Source organism: Denticeps clupeoides, chromosome 1 (assembly GCF_900700375.1).
Source record: "Denticeps clupeoides chromosome 1, fDenClu1.1, whole genome shotgun sequence".
Classification (NCBI taxonomy): Eukaryota; Metazoa; Chordata; class Actinopteri; order Clupeiformes; family Denticipitidae; genus Denticeps; species Denticeps clupeoides.
The window spans coordinates 33,098,333-33,113,822 of NC_041707.1; the positions used below are offsets into that span (position 1 = coordinate 33,098,333).

A 15,490-nucleotide genomic window follows, 5' to 3' on the forward strand; every position below is an offset into this window, starting at 1 on the left:
GCTTCCCCGGCAGTGCCGAGGCCTTTTAAGGGCATGTTTGACTTTGTTTAGTTCCATTTGATTCTGCACCGCTGCACGTGGTTCTGCACTGCACTCCATTGTTGAGGGTTGAGGGCATAAAGAAATGGAACACAACCCACTTTTGTCCAAATATGCTCTAATGTCCTATGGATCCGGACAGACCGTATAGTGCATGGTGGGTGAGGGGGATGGTGAGAGAAGCCGACAGAGCTCCCTGATTTCCTTTTAGGATGTCGTGCATTATTTGTTGGCATGTCTGCAATGAGGATTGTACTTAAAGGCGTAATAAAAGAGATCTCCTAGTGCAACATAAGCACCAACATGAACTCCATTAGACACGGAACAGTAATTCCTGCAAACCGCTGGCACAACCTGCCACTTTTCCTCCTGATACAACTGCGTTTTGTAGATAGGTTGAGTAAGAGACGCACGAAAGAGAAGGAGATACATTGCTGTGTCTGCTTTTTGTCAGTATTTGACCCAATCGATCAGTTTTGCAAAAATAAAAAAATGATGCATCAAGCAATCAGAACAGCAGACTGCCCTGCTGAAATATAAAACAGCATCATGCTGGTTCTGGCTTTGGCTTAACTGGTATAATAAGTATGGCAATCACAAAAACCCAACTTATGTTGGTTAAAGCTGAAAAACTAAAGCTAGTTCAACATAATGCTCCGATCTGGGTTCCACCATCCAGAGAGACGCATGATAGGTGGACTGGTGACACTGTGGTGTAAAGGGTCCCTGCCCTGCATTGCAACCAGTGACCCAGGATTGTTTCCAGCACCTACAACCTGACTAATGGATTAGGAGATTATTGAAAGTTCAGTACTTTCAGCATGACTGGCAGAATACAAATCTAGTGGCAGCACTACTTCTGTGTCCTCTAAGCAGGGACCAGGGTCAAAAACATTACGACAGGCTTTTAAACATGCAAACTACTCTAAAGTTCCCAACACAGTACATTAATGTCTTTGGCATGACCATGGAGTTATTTTAACACATTATCTTTGTGAGTGTTTGTTGCTGCATCTAAAAAAAACCCCGCGAGGTAAGGCACTATTTCTTGCGTCGGAATATTCCAGAAATCCCACGTACGCCACCAGGTCCTGCGTGGACAGCGACACGAGTCCAAAAACCCGTATTAGCTATTAGAATTCCGGTGGACTCCACCACTCGGGTCCCCCGTTCGAGGACGCGGGCAGCAGAGCGCCCTTCACTCGCTTCCCTTCAGCGTGAAATTGATCGTCATCCGCGCGGTCGCCTCGGCGACGGAGAAGCGATCCCTGCGCGTTCCGGCCCTACTTCCCGTCGGTTCCCTGGCGACGGGGCTCGCACCCGGAACGACCCGCTCCGCGGTTTTATTTTAACTTTGAACATTTATCCGTGTGTTCCTCCGTCAAGTTGGACATGGCGACGCCGTCTCTCCCCCCGCTAAATATCGACGAGCGTCTACGGCTGAGGCTGGAGAACAGAATGCGGAATATATTTGTAACTCAGCTGGAGGAGAACCGGTAGGTTGTTTGTTTCCTTCCTCTGATAATTGCAACACAAAAAAAATATTTATATATGTGTGTGTGTGATTGTGAATGCATTATCCGGTCTTATCTCGCAGGGAAGAGGAAGATGATACCATCAACTTCATCCCTGTCGTAACCGAGGTGGGATTGTGTCTTAAAACGATCATTCTGTCGCAGCACTATAACTAAATGTTTTCAAGACCGAGGGCGTAAAAAAAAAAAGTCTTGTGGTTTGCAGTCTAAAGCCAGGATTTTGGAGACTGGATTAAACACCCTGCAGAAAACCCTGGTGCTGAAGAAAAAGGAAGAGGTGGACCAGGTGGACCGAGAGTTAGCGCAAGCGCGAGAGGAGTTCAAAGGTCGCATGGAGGTCCTGGAGCAGAGGAAGGCCGACCTCAAGCACAAGCAACAGGAGGTACAGTTAGTAAGAAAATGAAAGGCAATCGTCTCTGTAATCATTTTACCACTGCGATCGATATACAATACAGGCCAAAAGTTTGGACGCACCTTCTCATTCAATGCGTTTTCTTTATTTTCATGCACACACGTGCATAACTCCACATGTGTTCATTCATAGTTTTGATGCCTTCAGTGAGAATCTAATGTAAATGGTCATGAAAATAAAGAAAACACATTGAATGAGAAGGTGTGTCCAAACTTTTGGCCTGTACTGTAGTTTATATATAGAATATTTTTATATATATACATTGAAGACAAAAGAGAGGGCAGTGAAATTTGAGAAGTTTGTGGAGGAGAATGAGATGAAGAGGCGCCGGGCCCTGAAGAAATACCAAGCAGAGCGGAAGCAGAATGAACAGAAGCAGAAGGAAAGAGAGGAACTCATTGCGCAGTTGGAGCGACTGCAAGGGAGGTGAGAGACGCCAATGTGTACAGAGATGCAGACAAGTTAAAGTGCAACAGGATATGATGATATGTAGTCAAGTCAAAATGGACCAAAACATATGTCTGTGTATCCTTTTAAATAGGCTTGACTATCTCAAGAGGATGGTGACAAAATACAAGAAATTTGAGGACTATTTAATGAAGATTATTGATATAGTGCCAGACAGTAAGTAATTCTCTGCAAATACAAGAATTGATATATACTCCAGGAATCAGCACCATAGACATATCATCTTTATTATTCATTACGTACCATCTTGTTAATGTTGCATCTAATGGAATATATAGATTCAATGGCTGTGTGTGAGCAAATGAAATGCTGCATGCCTGAGGCATGCATTTGGCATCATAATGTTTTATTGCACTGTAGTTTAAAACCACATTGCTTCAGTTTGCCTTAAATAGCCCTTAAAAATATACATTATGAATTGTGCATGTTCCTAATTTTACTCCACTTTGCTCTAGATTATCTGGAGTATGGGTCAGACTCATTGGTCATGCCAATTATCCGACGTCATGAGACCCTTTCTAACACACAGCAGGACCTGGTGGAGCGACTGGGACTCCTGGGGGAGGAGCTGGAGCAGGGCCAGCGGAACCTGGACAACCTTAAACAAGATCACAACACCCACCAACTGGTACATCAGTGCACTGATGCACATCTCTACACTGATAAAATTTTCTGTAGCCTTCATGCACGTGTCTGTGGCCTGTATAGAGTACTGGGCTGTACTCTTGACAACGTTGCGTTCTCCATTCAGATTATCAACAAGGAACTGGCTGAGCTGCAGATACAGTGGGACAAGGCCAGGGAGAGGAATATACAGCTGGAGGTGGCGTTCCAGACGCACCAGGGCCAGACCAGAGATCAGGTCTGTGTGCGGATTCGTGCGCATGCAGAATCTGTTTTCACAACATGGACAAAATTCCATTTTGCTGGTGGCTGTCTTGGCAGGCTGAGGAAGTGGGGAACCTTCTAGTTGCAGTGCGGAACCTTGGCGAACAGTGCTATCTGTCAAATTATGGCCCTCTTGAGAATATAGACATTTTATCCATAATGGACATGATAAAGGTATTTCATTTAATTCCATAACACCGTGATTATGTGCTGCTAAATATGGCGTAGAATACAGTGCGCAATTCTTTTTCTAGGAGTACATGCTGGAGAAAGCAGACGTGGAAAGGAGAGCCAAGCGTCTGACTAACTTTACAAGCATCAGTGCAGTGAACGGAAAAGAAAAAGGACAGTCATTGGACAAAAACAGCAGCAGCAGCAGAGTACATCTGAGGAGCATCAGCAAGGGCAGCCAGAAGAGTGGAGGACAGTCCAGCACCACCAAGGTCCTGAAATAGTGCCTGAGATCATGTGCTATTTTAAAAGCACTTAAGATGTGAAGGATTGTTATGCATAAAAAAAAAAAAATCTGTTGACTTGTTTTAAAGGTTGCTTATTATGAATTATTTAAAAAAAAAAATTTAATCTGTCTTAGTGGTCCCCTAATACTGGATCTGACGTCTCTTTTCCGAAATTTAGCCTTAGTGCAGAATTACAGCCACTTTGAGCCAGTCACACAATGAGATTTCCCCAGAACAAGCAGTTTGTGTCTACGGTGTCTAACAAGCTACGGTGTCTGTAGCTTTAAATGCAAATGAGGAGGAGAGATGCGGGACGAGGAGGAGAGCGGCCTATAGAAGGCCTGCAAAATAAAGTAAAGAAGTGAGCGGACATTCACGGAAATGATGTCTGGTGCGGACAGGAAGTGGTGTTAGCGTTTTTTACAGAACAAAAATAAAGTGTCTTGTGTGACAGAACTAAAAAACTACATTGTGCTGAATATGTTTTAATAAAACACATGGGGTCAATATAATTGAAAAGATAACATGAATTCGTTCTAACTGATGGCACTTTTTTCTCTGCAGTTGGACTGAGTAATCCTAGTAATTCTAGTCGATTCTAGCCCTAGTCTGTTTTCGATCTTGGTCTTGACTACAACACTACCAATCACCGAGCGATGCTTCGCACGTTTTCAAACCACTGTGGTCGTGGAGTAAAATTTTTTAGGGGAGGGGTGGGAAATTTTATGATGACATAAAGGGAGAAATTCCAGATCCGACCGTCTGAGCTGCTGCTCTATGAACGGCCAAGCAGAATGGCCATAGCACACTTTATACCGACTGGTATTAATGTTAAATGATCTCACAAAGGGAAATTTCCAAAATAGGGGACCTTTAAGTTCTCTGTCGTTTAAAGGCTTAGGGACGGTTGTACTAAAATCATTGAAAACGGTCTTCTAATGAATGAAGCTTTTAAAGTGAGAGTTAACTTTGGTTAAAGAACCGTAACTCGATACTCCACCAATAACAGCTACCAGAGTAATGCACAGCAGGAACAACGTCTGGCCGTGTTCATGTCTCTTTAACGCACCAAACAAGTCGACACGGCGCTGCACGAGGAGCCCACCGCCGTCGAGCTCTTTAAACACGCGTGGGCACGTGACGGAGGGACACGTCCGGTGGGTTCCAGAACCCGGAACGCCGCGCCGATTCTTCCCCGCAGGATTCCGGGTGACGCGAAGGTCGGCGGCCGCCAGCCGCTAACCGGACGCCGGCATTTAAACGGAGCTTCGGTCCAGGCGACGATGAAGACGGTCCGCGGCTCGTAGAAAAAACAACAACAACAACAACAACAACAAAAAGATCGCGAGAAATTCCGAGATTAAGCGCGACATGCATAAGCTGGTAGACACGAAGCAGGAGACGTCCACGCTAACACGGGCCTTTCCAGAAGATGTGAAGTATCAGGTAAGAAGATGATAATTAATAAAGATGAGCACGTCGATAACGGCTGTCGGGTACGAATGGCCGTGTGTGTGTGTGTGTGTGTCCGTCCTTTGGAAGGAGGTCTGTAAGAGGTACGCGTTCGTTCGACACGTCCGAGGAGATGGAAACTGCTTCTACAGAGCGCTGTGCTTCGGCCTCCTGGAGTCGTTGCTGCGGGACGACAGGGGGATGCAGAGGTAAACGTCCGGCCATGGCGGCGGTGCGCCCCCCCCCCCGGGTCTGGTTTTTTTTTTATCTTTTATTTTTTCCAGCTTGAAGGAGAAACTGATCAGAAGCGGCCGGGAGCTGCTGACCGCAGGCTTTGATGAACGTGCCTTCACGGACTTGCTGAGCATCGTAAGGCCCGACGTTGGCGCTTTGGTCTTAAAAATAAAACGCGGTCTTGATCGTGGCCTTAGTGCATGTGACGTGTTTCAGTTCATCAACGTCCTCGAACGAAGCGAAGCTGAGGACCACGAAGACGTGCTGTTGCAGCTCTTCAACGACCAGCTCATCTCGGACAGCATGGTCCAGTACCTCAGACTGCTCACCTCAGCCTACCTCCAGAACCACGCAGACTTCTTCCAGAACTTCCTGGAAGCCCCAAACCTTAAGGTCTACTGCACTCAGGTTAGTAGGAGGAAAAACAAACAAATATCCAGCCAAAGACTTTTGTTTTCTAACCGCATGACTCAACAATGGAGTAAAGAACAAAGAAAAAAACATTTCACGTTTGGACACAATCCTGGTGAGGGTTTTACACGGCCTTGTTCTGGATAGTGTCTTTTTGTAAGTGTGACCCATTGTCTCCTGTTGTCCCCCAGTACGTCTGGACTGGCGCTCGTCAGCACTTCCATGTAATATCACATTCGTAGTCGTGTAAATCTGCGTAATGTTCACGATTGACCTTTTGCAGGAAGTGGAAACCATGGCAACAGAATGTGACCACGTGGAAATACTGGCCCTGGCAGAAGCCCTGGACGTTGGCATCTGCATCGTGTCGATGGAGGGGAGGGACGGACAGCTGAGCTGCCACATCCTTCCTGAAGGAACAGAGCCATCCTTGCACCTTCTTTACAAAACCTCACATTATGACATTTTGTATTTGACTGCTCAACACTAAGAACTGTACTAGTCATACTTCCTAACATTATTGCACGCTTTTTTTTTTTGTAAAAACCCCCCCAAAAAAACAATTATACTTATGTATTTCCTGCCTTAATTATTATTATTTTCATACAAAAATTGTACTGTACTCACATTGACACAGTTACAACAGTTTTGGTTTAATTTGATCTGATTTGGGGGAAATCAAAACATGTAACAAAGACTTTTTTTTTTTTTTCTCTATCCGATAAAAAAAAATGACTTAAAGTTTCACAGACTGCTGGTTTAATGGGTCCAAATTGCAGCCACAAGCCAAATAATACAGACTAATCGCTCTTTCACATATAATGATGCTTTGGCAATAAGAAGTAAGAATACTTGTGCAACGATGAGGCGAGATGTTTCTGGATCTAAACGCGAAGTGTCTCCTAACATGTTTTTGCTGCAGCTGTTGAATTTTTTGGTCTCTTGTTCCTGCTTTTTTGACTGGACACACTGGTAATGGCAGTCTCTGTGTTGGCTAGTGGGAGCTCGGGGAGGTGCAGCTTGCCCATCTGTGTGGGATACTTGGTCTTCATGACGTTCTTAAAAATAGGCTGGGAAATGAGGTGTTTCAGGTGCTTCTTCATGCCCTTCACCATCTTCTGCTGCAGTCGATCATCATTCTCATCCTTCCCGGCACCTGGAAATGACATTGGAATTGCGGTCTGAACATTTCTTTTATCCTCGTTTAGCAGAAACAAAACCCATATTTGAAGGTTCCTCAAATTTCAGAACGACTTACCCTTCAGTAAGCTATCGTCCAGGTCTATGTCCATGGCTTCAGCTGCCTGTTTAAACCAGGAGTCGTGCTGTTTCTCTTTGCTGTTGTGGTACTCGATTTTCTCAATCTTCCTGGCCAAGTTTACACGTTCCTAGAAGAACAACATCCAGATGAAGAGTACTGAGAACACGAAAGGGCGAAATCTTGCTGTATTTCATACAAATACCATTCAGAATACCTTGATCGAAATCATGCACTTGGTCTGGACTGGGAACATCTGGAGGTCTTCGTCCTTCCCGAGGGTCTTGTAAATCTTCTTGAAGTTCATTAGGTCATCGGGACCAATCAGGAGCAAGCTCAGACCTTCTTTGGCGGCACGTGCTGTTCGTCCACTCCGATGGACATATGTCTCTGATGTTCGTGGAACCTGGGAGCAATTTAGATAACGCATAAAGTCGCGCCTGTAGCACAATAATAATCTTCAGCAAAAACTACGGTACCTGGTAGTGAATGACGTGCTGTACATCTGGTATATCAAGACCTCTCGCTGCCACATCGGTCGTAAGGAGGACACAGCTGGAAAAAGAAATAAATTAAATAAATAAAATATCACTAAGACCAAAAAGACAACATGCACAGGGATGAACCAACACTGAGCCTCACTTGTCTCTCTCAGCAAACCTCTCCAGGTTCTTCAGACGCTGCTTCTGATGCATGTTGGCGTGTAGCGGCAAGGGCGTGCAGTCCAAGATCACAAGCAGGGAATTCAGCCTTTTGATGCAGTCGATGCTGTTGGCGAACACCATGGTGCGACCAGGGTACTGCACCAGGAAGTAGTACAGGTAGAAGTCCTTATCCTCCTTCTCGCAATGGATCCTAGTCTCCGTCAGGCTCTCCACGGTGGCCTCCTTCCTGGTCAGATCTACGATCTTGGGCTTCTCCTTGATACCAACTTTCTCCATGAGGATGTCGAGCTTGCTGCGCTGCTCCAGCTTCCTCCCCTTCTTCTGCTGGAGCCGTGTGGGCAGGCTGTGGATCATGGTCAGCGTGGCCGAAAACACAAAGGTCTGCCGCTGGGGGTTAAAGTACGACGTATTGAGCATCTCCAGCAGGCTCTCCAGTTCTGCAAAGTGGCCCCGTTCCACCATACGGTCTGCCTCGTCAATGACCAGACACCTATGGGACACATGGCACTTCGGCAAGGGGGTAAAACCAGACCCCAGAACACAGCTGGGCATTGCTGAGATTTAGCTTGAAGGTCCCCTTTTTTTCTTGTATATAAATCATAGATGTCCCCTAATGCTGTATCTCAAGTCTCTTTTCAGAAATTCAGGCTTTGCGCAGACGTACAGTGGTGGAGGAAGCGGCCCCGTAATCAGAAGGTGGCTGGCTCGAATCCCGGTCCACCAAGGTTCCACTGAGGCAAAGCACCGTCCCCACACCCTGCTCCCTGGGCACCTGTCATGGGAGTGTGTGGGGACGGTGCTTTGCTCACCTCGGCAGATCGGGATTCAAACCGGCAACCTTCTGATTACGGGGCCACTTCCTTAACCGCTAGGCCACAGCCTCCCGCGAATGAGTGATGTGATAAACACCATTCACCAACCACAATGTCTGGCACAGACAGTAAGTCGTGTCAGCATAAAAATAAAATGAACCCACTTGTTCTTCATAGTCTTTCGTGACAGAACTAAAAACACATTTGTGCCTATTTTTACATCCAAACACAGAGCAACTGCAATGCTGCAATTTTTGAGCCATGCCAGTTGATGGAAATTCTTTTTTTTTTCTTCCCAAAGTGAAGTGCGTTCTCAGGGTGGTATGGCCTGAGTATGAGGAACAGCAGGTAACCATTCCCTTTATGATGACATAGGGGGACAAATTCCAGATCAGACCGTCTGAGCTGCCGCTCTGAATGGTGAAGAAGAACAGCCAAAGCACTTACGCATATCATAGACAGGCTAGGGGACTCGTATTAATGTTAAATAATCTCACAAATTGTATTTTTATAATAGGGGACCTTTAAACTTTTAGTGCAGTTCTATGGAATACAATCATCTGTTAGCATTGTTCCAGATTACCGGAGTAGCCTGAGGTTCTGGAGATGTGGGTGTCTCTCCTTGATCAACTCCCACAGGCGACCTGGTGTAGCAATGATGATCTCTGGCCTGCGATTCAGTATCCGCTTCTGCTTCTGAGGAGCCATCCCACCAACTACAATCGCTGTTCTTATACCTGTTATTCCAGATCAGAAATGGGTTATCAATCATTCTGAAAGAATTTGAATAGTAAACATTGATAGTTTGATATGTACGTTTCAGTCTGAAATGTACCTGTGAACTGCGCCACAGCATCTATATGGTGCTTGACTTGGACGGCTAATTCTCGAGTCGGAGTGAGAACAAGGCCCAGCAGTGGCTGCTTAGCCTGTTTTTCAAAGTCCACGTCTTCACGGTTTATGATTCTGACAACTCCCACCTGCTCTTCATCATTGTCACTCGTCCCTTCTTCATCATGTCCTTCCTGGTCTGCTTCGCTCGTGTCACTCGTCCCCCCTTCATCGCTTTGTGCCTCCGTGTTTTGCTCTGTTTCGCTGGGATCGGCGTTTGCCTGGATGTCTTCGCGCTGAGGCCCGTCTGCCGTGATCTCATCTTGGCCGCCAACTGGAGGCGAGTATACGCTGTCCTCTTGTGGCCCAGAATCGGAATCGCTCGTCTTTCCCTCCTTCCACTTCTCTGTGGCTGCCCTGCACTCCAGGATAGTGTGGATCATAGGAATTCCAAATGAGAGTGTTTTTCCACTTCCTGAGAAGACAAGACAATAACACTTCATCATAATGGATGGAAAAAAGGAAACATGACATTACACAGCAGCATTAGCAGGTAAGGAAGCGGACCCATAATCAGAAGGTTGCCGGTTCAAGTCCCTAGCCGCAAAGGTGCCACTGAGCAAAACACTGCTCCCCGGGCCCCTTTCATGGCTGCCCACTGCTCACCAAGGGTGATGATTAAATGCAGAGGACACATTTCATTGTGTCACCGTGTGCTGTTTATCACAATGACAATCGCTTCACTTTCATATAATCTAAAATAATATCTCTTATTTTCAGTGTTTTTTCTTAACCTAGAACTAAAATAAAATAAAAATTTGTCGTGTGCATCCCAACGTGGGATCCTAGTCTCACCTGTCTCCGCAGCCCCCAAAATGTCCATGCGGTCTCTAACAGCAGAGGGCAAAGTCAGTGCCTGAATAGGGGTGGGGGAAGAGAAGCCAAGCTTGCTGAGTGCCTGTAACACCGGTGTCGGGACGAACAGATCTTTCCACGCAGAGACGTCCGCCCCCTGAGCACAGGAGCCTGAAAGGGCGGCGCTGGTCCAGTTCTTCGGTCTTTTCCTGGTGGTGTACTCTGCCGCATCTGCTGCCCGTGTCCCCTGCGACGACGGTGTTGTGGGCCCTTCAAAATTCTGCTGATTCTCCTCTTTCTTTTTGGCCTTTTTAGGTGGTGGTGGCTCAACATGGGCATCTTGTTTCTTTTCCTCTCCAGTGTCACCCTCGCCAGTCATCATCTCTGTTTTCTCATTCAGCGCCTGCTTCTTTTTCCTGCCCTTCCTCTTCTTTTTCTTTGGAGGTTTATCTGCCATTTCTGTCATACCCTCGCTTTCTTCCTCTTCAGCTGATGCCAGCGGCTCCGCTGCAGCAACATCTTCTCCAGACACATCCGGCCGGCTTGCGTTTCTTTTCTTAGCCCCTTTCTTCTTTTCCCTGCTCTCCTCCAGCGTTTCTGGAACCTCGACGGCTCGGTTCGAGTCGACCAGCGTGTAGTCCGTCAGCTCCTCGAAGCACACCAGATCTCCCAGATCCTCGTTGGCAAATAGGCTTGGGTCGAGCTCCACCGATCTCCAGCTGCCCCTGACGAGGATCCCCTGTTTGGACATCCCTCCACGTTTGCCTTTAGGCTGTAACTTCTTGGTCTTCATTTTTACCTCTTCTATGAAACACCAAATTAGGAAAAGGTCATTCAAAGGTCATTCTACGCTAAATTAAAGTTATGACGCCTTCATAACGCCAAGAGCACGTAAACAACTGACGAGAGGGCGCTTAATAATCAGTATGGTAACATAGTAGTAACTGTGTTGCTAAAACACCACATTCGCGCACGTTCCAATGGTTTAGATGGTAGAATATATACCATATATAACGAAAATATATCAAACCGCCAGACTTACCCTGAACAGAAAAAAAATCCAAAAGCTGTGATTTCGCCCCCTTTTTAACACAAGCGCTCTTGTGTCATGTTAGAAAATACTCGCGCTAAACACGAGGGCGCAGCCATTCCTGTCGAGATGACGTAGCCAACTCAAAAGCCAATCGTTTCAGAGATATGTTCTCACGTGACCCCACTGACTTACTGATTGGTTGGAGTATCGCTGATCCGAGATCTGCCTCTTAGTTTACCGTGGCCGATGTGAGAATGTGCTGGAAATAAACTTTTTTCATTTTTTTTCAGTAGTGATTAAACCAGAACATGTGTGGAATATACATGTTTTAATACACTTAGCATGATAAACATTTGCAGTATTCACAAACACACATGAAATGGCAGAGTCTTGGGGCAACGACATAATAAGAGTCATTTCTTGGTTGGATCAATCACCCTTCCCATGAACAGCAGGCTGTTGGTGAGCTCATGGTAAATGAAGAAGAAGAAGGGCCGGTTGACGATGAAGGTTCGTGGCAGTGAATAGGCAGTGATGCCCACCGTAGTGGCAGCAGCTGCTGTGGTCCCCCTTTCATCCACCTCTATCACAGCTTTGTGGAGAACCTGCAAAAATAAATAGTAGTTTATTATGCTGTGTGGAATTTTGAATCTGGGTAATTTCTGACTCTACAGATTCTCTGATAATTTCATGATGAATTCTTGACTGAGGACTTCTTTTGCCTGATGTATTGTCCTAAAATATCCTACTGAGCAAAGCGGCTCCCCGGGCGCCTTTCATGGCTTCCCACTGCTCACTCAGGGTAATGGGTGAAAAGCAGAGGACACATTTTGTTGTGTGCATCATGTGCTGTGCTTACATTTACATTTTCGGCATTTGGCAGACGCCCTTATCCAGAGCGATTTACAACGTGCTTTCAAGTTACCATCGATGAAGCGATCAATTCCGGTTCACTAGGACCCCAACTATGAATACAATCTTTTTATTCACTCTGTTGTAGATTCTGTACACAAGTTCGACAAAAAGAAAGTTACAAGTTAATCTAAAAATTCTTTAAAGTGGAAGGATCTTGAGCTGTTGTTTGAAAATACTCAGTGACTGAGCTGTTCTGACCTCGAGGGGAAGTTCATTCCACCACCGAGGATCCAATACGGAGAAGAGTCTAGATGAACGTCTTCCTTTTACCTTCAGAGATGGAGGGACCAGGCGAGCCGTACTGGAGGCTCGGAGTAAACGAGGTGCAGTGCGAGGTGTAATAAGGGCTGTGAGGTAGGATGGTGCTACTCCATGTTTGGCTTTGTAGGCCAGCATCAGTATTTTGAACCTGATGCGTGCAGCTACTGGGAGCCAGTGGAGGGAACGTAGCAGAGGGGTGGTGTGGGAGAATTTGGGAAGATTGAAGATCAGTTGTGCTGCTGCATTTTGTATTAGTTGTAGAGGTCGGATGGTACATATTGGTAGACCAGCTAGAAGGTAGTTGCAGTAGTCCAGTCTTGAGATTACTAAGGACTGAACCAGTATCTGGGTGGCCTGGGATAACAGATAAGGGCGGATTCGTCTGATATTGTAGAGAAGGAATCTAATGCTGCAGTGTTTCACAGTGACAATCACTTCACTTTCACTTTAAATCAGTCACTGACCTACAAATACATTAACATGAAGTGAACGGCTTTGACAAACCTCTGACACCTTCAGCCCTGCTTCCATGCTGAGCCTCGTTAAATTAGCAGTGTCTTGGAAAATGTTGCCGATGCCCAGGTCTGGCAGTATCTTCTGCATGGCATATGACTGCTCCATCTTGAATTTGGGCAACTGAACCTCAAGTTTACTAGAATGGAGAACATTATGAGTGTAAATGTCAAGTAAAACTATTACATCTAAGAAACAGCTGTAGAACAATTGTGCCTACTCTCCATCACCACACTTCATTACATCATGTCTGATTTATAGATGGTAGAACTTCTGCTCTATACATGCATAATTCTCACTATACCTTTCATCAGTGGTCACCCTGATAAACTGTGTGACAATTTGAGTTAAACTGATAAATGCCATAGCATAACCAACATGCAGAAAACGTTCAGCTTTACCATCTTAACCAGGTACGAGGTACAGAAACAGAGCAGATGTCTAATTTAATGGCCAGTGAACACACCAACTAAAAATGGCCAGTGATCCCAACTAAATTAACATGAATTGAAATGGACTTTGGGCTTTGCTTACTTACACTTTAACCATTTTTTTGTTCCAGTGTAAGATCTTCGCAGCTGTGATTTCTTCATCAATCTCTGTGTAGTCAACGTCACGGTTGGGGAGGACAATAAGCATGGCTGTGCCACCCAGATATGAAAGACGTAACACCTTGACCTTCAGATTCTCATCAGTTGCCATATAAAATTTGTCCTCCTTGAACATCATAGGCACCTGGACTATCTTGTACTTGTCCACATAGAAGCGGGCATTTTCTGTGTTGTTCGGGTTAAAGGGGAGCTCCCAACCACCTTGACAAATAGATGATACATAAATAATACATTTTTGGTCGTTCAGAGCATGAGCGAGTGTGTTTAAAGGCCTTGAAATTTTGTTGGAAAAACCATGCAAATGGACTCTCACCCTGAAAGAAAATTGTGTTGATCAGCATGAGTTTAGTCAGAGGTTCGGTTGTGATCAAAATCTCTTTCACCTTGTTCCCAGTATGCTTCCCAACATACTCATTTATGGTTTCTGTGGCTACTTTAGGTTTGCCAAAGTCTACATTGCAAATATCTGCACCAAAATACTGATTGATCTGTGTGCTGAAGGCCACATCCACATGGACGTCCATCCCTACAAACAGTGCTGTGGCCTGTTGTAGCTTGAAGGTCCCATCCTGGGTGATGTTTGTCAGGAGGTGTTGAAAGAGCTCTGAGATGAGTTCACCACTGTTGTCCTTTTCCAGCTGAGCCAAGTTCAGCCCTTTTAGGATCTGGTCTCTAGTGGCACCACCTGTGCCCAGTAAGAGGACAGTAAAAGCTGTGGACACAGACAGGGGTGAGAAAAAGATGTTGCTGTCGTGATGTGTGGAGATCTTGCGATACAAGTCCATGGCAAAGTCCATATTTTTGAAAGTCAAATCTGTGATGTTTGGGGCGTGCTGCTCTTGAGCTGAGAGTCCATGAGTGAGGAAGAATGCAAAGACCAAGAGGGGCCATAATCCAGGCTCCATCATCTGTTTAGGTTTTCTTAATACCCTATTAAGATATTTTTAAGACGCAAAACATTAAAATCCAGTTTCATCTTATACACATATCCTACAACTAAAACACTTTAATAGTTGCTGATTTTTCGTTCTCTTGTTCTCTTCAAGGGAAGACACAATTCAACTAAAAGTGGTGTCCCTATTTTGGTTTTCTTATGATGGCATAGAGATCTGGTGACAGAAGGCCTTTGAATTGATTTGAAATTATTTTCTTAATCATCAACCATCATACATATGCACCAAAATCATTCAACATAGAATAAAATGCAAATCATTTATTGTCACCAATCTGTGTTTACACAGAAGCTCAGATGAATCTCAAATTATTATTTTAAACTCCAGAACAAAATTATGCTAATAGAACTCACTATTTAAAAGGAATCCAAAATTTATAACATTAATACAACAGTCACACTCAAATGAGACAATTCATCCATGATCTACAACAAAGCTTTATAAACTCCAGACACAAAAATACAATTTATATACCTACCTCTGGAATGAGTCTTGTGGAAGTAGGAAAATTGCTCTGTTCTTTGTCAAGTCAAAGTGCAAGTGTGCACATGTGGTTGTTCATTAACTGTTTATCCAATATTAGGATTTATTTTTGCTTGATAAAATTGAAACTTGGTGGCCACCAACAGAAATATTTATTGTTTCATATTCATACAGGGTATCTGCAGGATTAAGGAAGCCAAATGTAAGACATTGAAAGACCTTTTTAAAGGCCAATTTAAGATCAGCATCATAAACTACATTTGTCCAAGGGTCAGAGTCTTTCTCAGCAGACACAGTAAGGGCCAAATGCTCTAGGAAAATACAGTATTAATGGCATTTTATCTTAAGTATATATATATATTATTATATGATACATTAATTTTCTTTTCAAATTTCTGTTATG

At 44.8% G+C, this 15,490-nt stretch overlaps 4 protein-coding genes across 4 annotated transcripts; 2 read left to right on the top strand and 2 right to left on the bottom strand.

Annotated features, from left to right (window-relative positions):
• The first annotated feature begins 12 nt into the window (after nucleotides 1-12).
• ccdc197 (coiled-coil domain containing 197) lies at nucleotides 13-4,264 on the top strand. The gene is made up of 9 exons (XM_028996100.1): nucleotides 13-1,535; nucleotides 1,637-1,682; nucleotides 1,780-1,956; nucleotides 2,255-2,412; nucleotides 2,528-2,610; nucleotides 2,910-3,082; nucleotides 3,206-3,316; nucleotides 3,400-3,516; nucleotides 3,597-4,264. Exons 1-9 carry the CDS (start codon nucleotides 1,432-1,434, stop codon nucleotides 3,795-3,797), a joined length of 1,170 nt encoding a protein of 389 aa, XP_028851933.1. The 5' UTR covers nucleotides 13-1,431; the 3' UTR covers nucleotides 3,798-4,264.
• A 276-nt stretch (nucleotides 4,265-4,540) lies between these two features.
• On the top strand, nucleotides 4,541-6,615 carry LOC114788105 (ubiquitin thioesterase OTUB2-like). Its single transcript, XM_028976305.1, has 5 exons — nucleotides 4,541-5,246; nucleotides 5,343-5,461; nucleotides 5,537-5,621; nucleotides 5,703-5,894; nucleotides 6,181-6,615. Exons 1-5 carry the CDS (start codon nucleotides 5,172-5,174, stop codon nucleotides 6,385-6,387), a joined length of 678 nt encoding a protein of 225 aa, XP_028832138.1. The 5' UTR covers nucleotides 4,541-5,171; the 3' UTR covers nucleotides 6,388-6,615.
• On the bottom strand, nucleotides 6,526-11,486 carry ddx24 (DEAD (Asp-Glu-Ala-Asp) box helicase 24). Its single transcript, XM_028976292.1, has 9 exons — nucleotides 11,361-11,486; nucleotides 10,319-11,122; nucleotides 9,468-9,938; nucleotides 9,216-9,369; nucleotides 7,798-8,310; nucleotides 7,635-7,710; nucleotides 7,373-7,561; nucleotides 7,156-7,285; nucleotides 6,526-7,053 (listed from the first exon to the last, which is right to left on the bottom strand). The coding sequence occupies exons 2-9, from the start codon at nucleotides 11,109-11,111 to the stop codon at nucleotides 6,800-6,802; spliced, it is 2,580 nt and encodes an 859-aa protein (XP_028832125.1). The 5' UTR covers nucleotides 11,112-11,122; nucleotides 11,361-11,486; the 3' UTR covers nucleotides 6,526-6,799.
• Nucleotides 11,487-11,764: 278 nt separating this feature from the next.
• On the bottom strand, nucleotides 11,765-15,117 carry serpina10b (serpin peptidase inhibitor, clade A (alpha-1 antiproteinase, antitrypsin), member 10b). The gene is made up of 5 exons (XM_028993715.1): nucleotides 15,083-15,117; nucleotides 13,965-14,581; nucleotides 13,579-13,852; nucleotides 13,032-13,179; nucleotides 11,765-11,956 (listed from the first exon to the last, which is right to left on the bottom strand). The coding sequence occupies exons 2-5, from the start codon at nucleotides 14,557-14,559 to the stop codon at nucleotides 11,765-11,767; spliced, it is 1,209 nt and encodes a 402-aa protein (XP_028849548.1). The 5' UTR covers nucleotides 14,560-14,581; nucleotides 15,083-15,117.
• Between the last annotated feature and the right edge of the window lie 373 nt (nucleotides 15,118-15,490).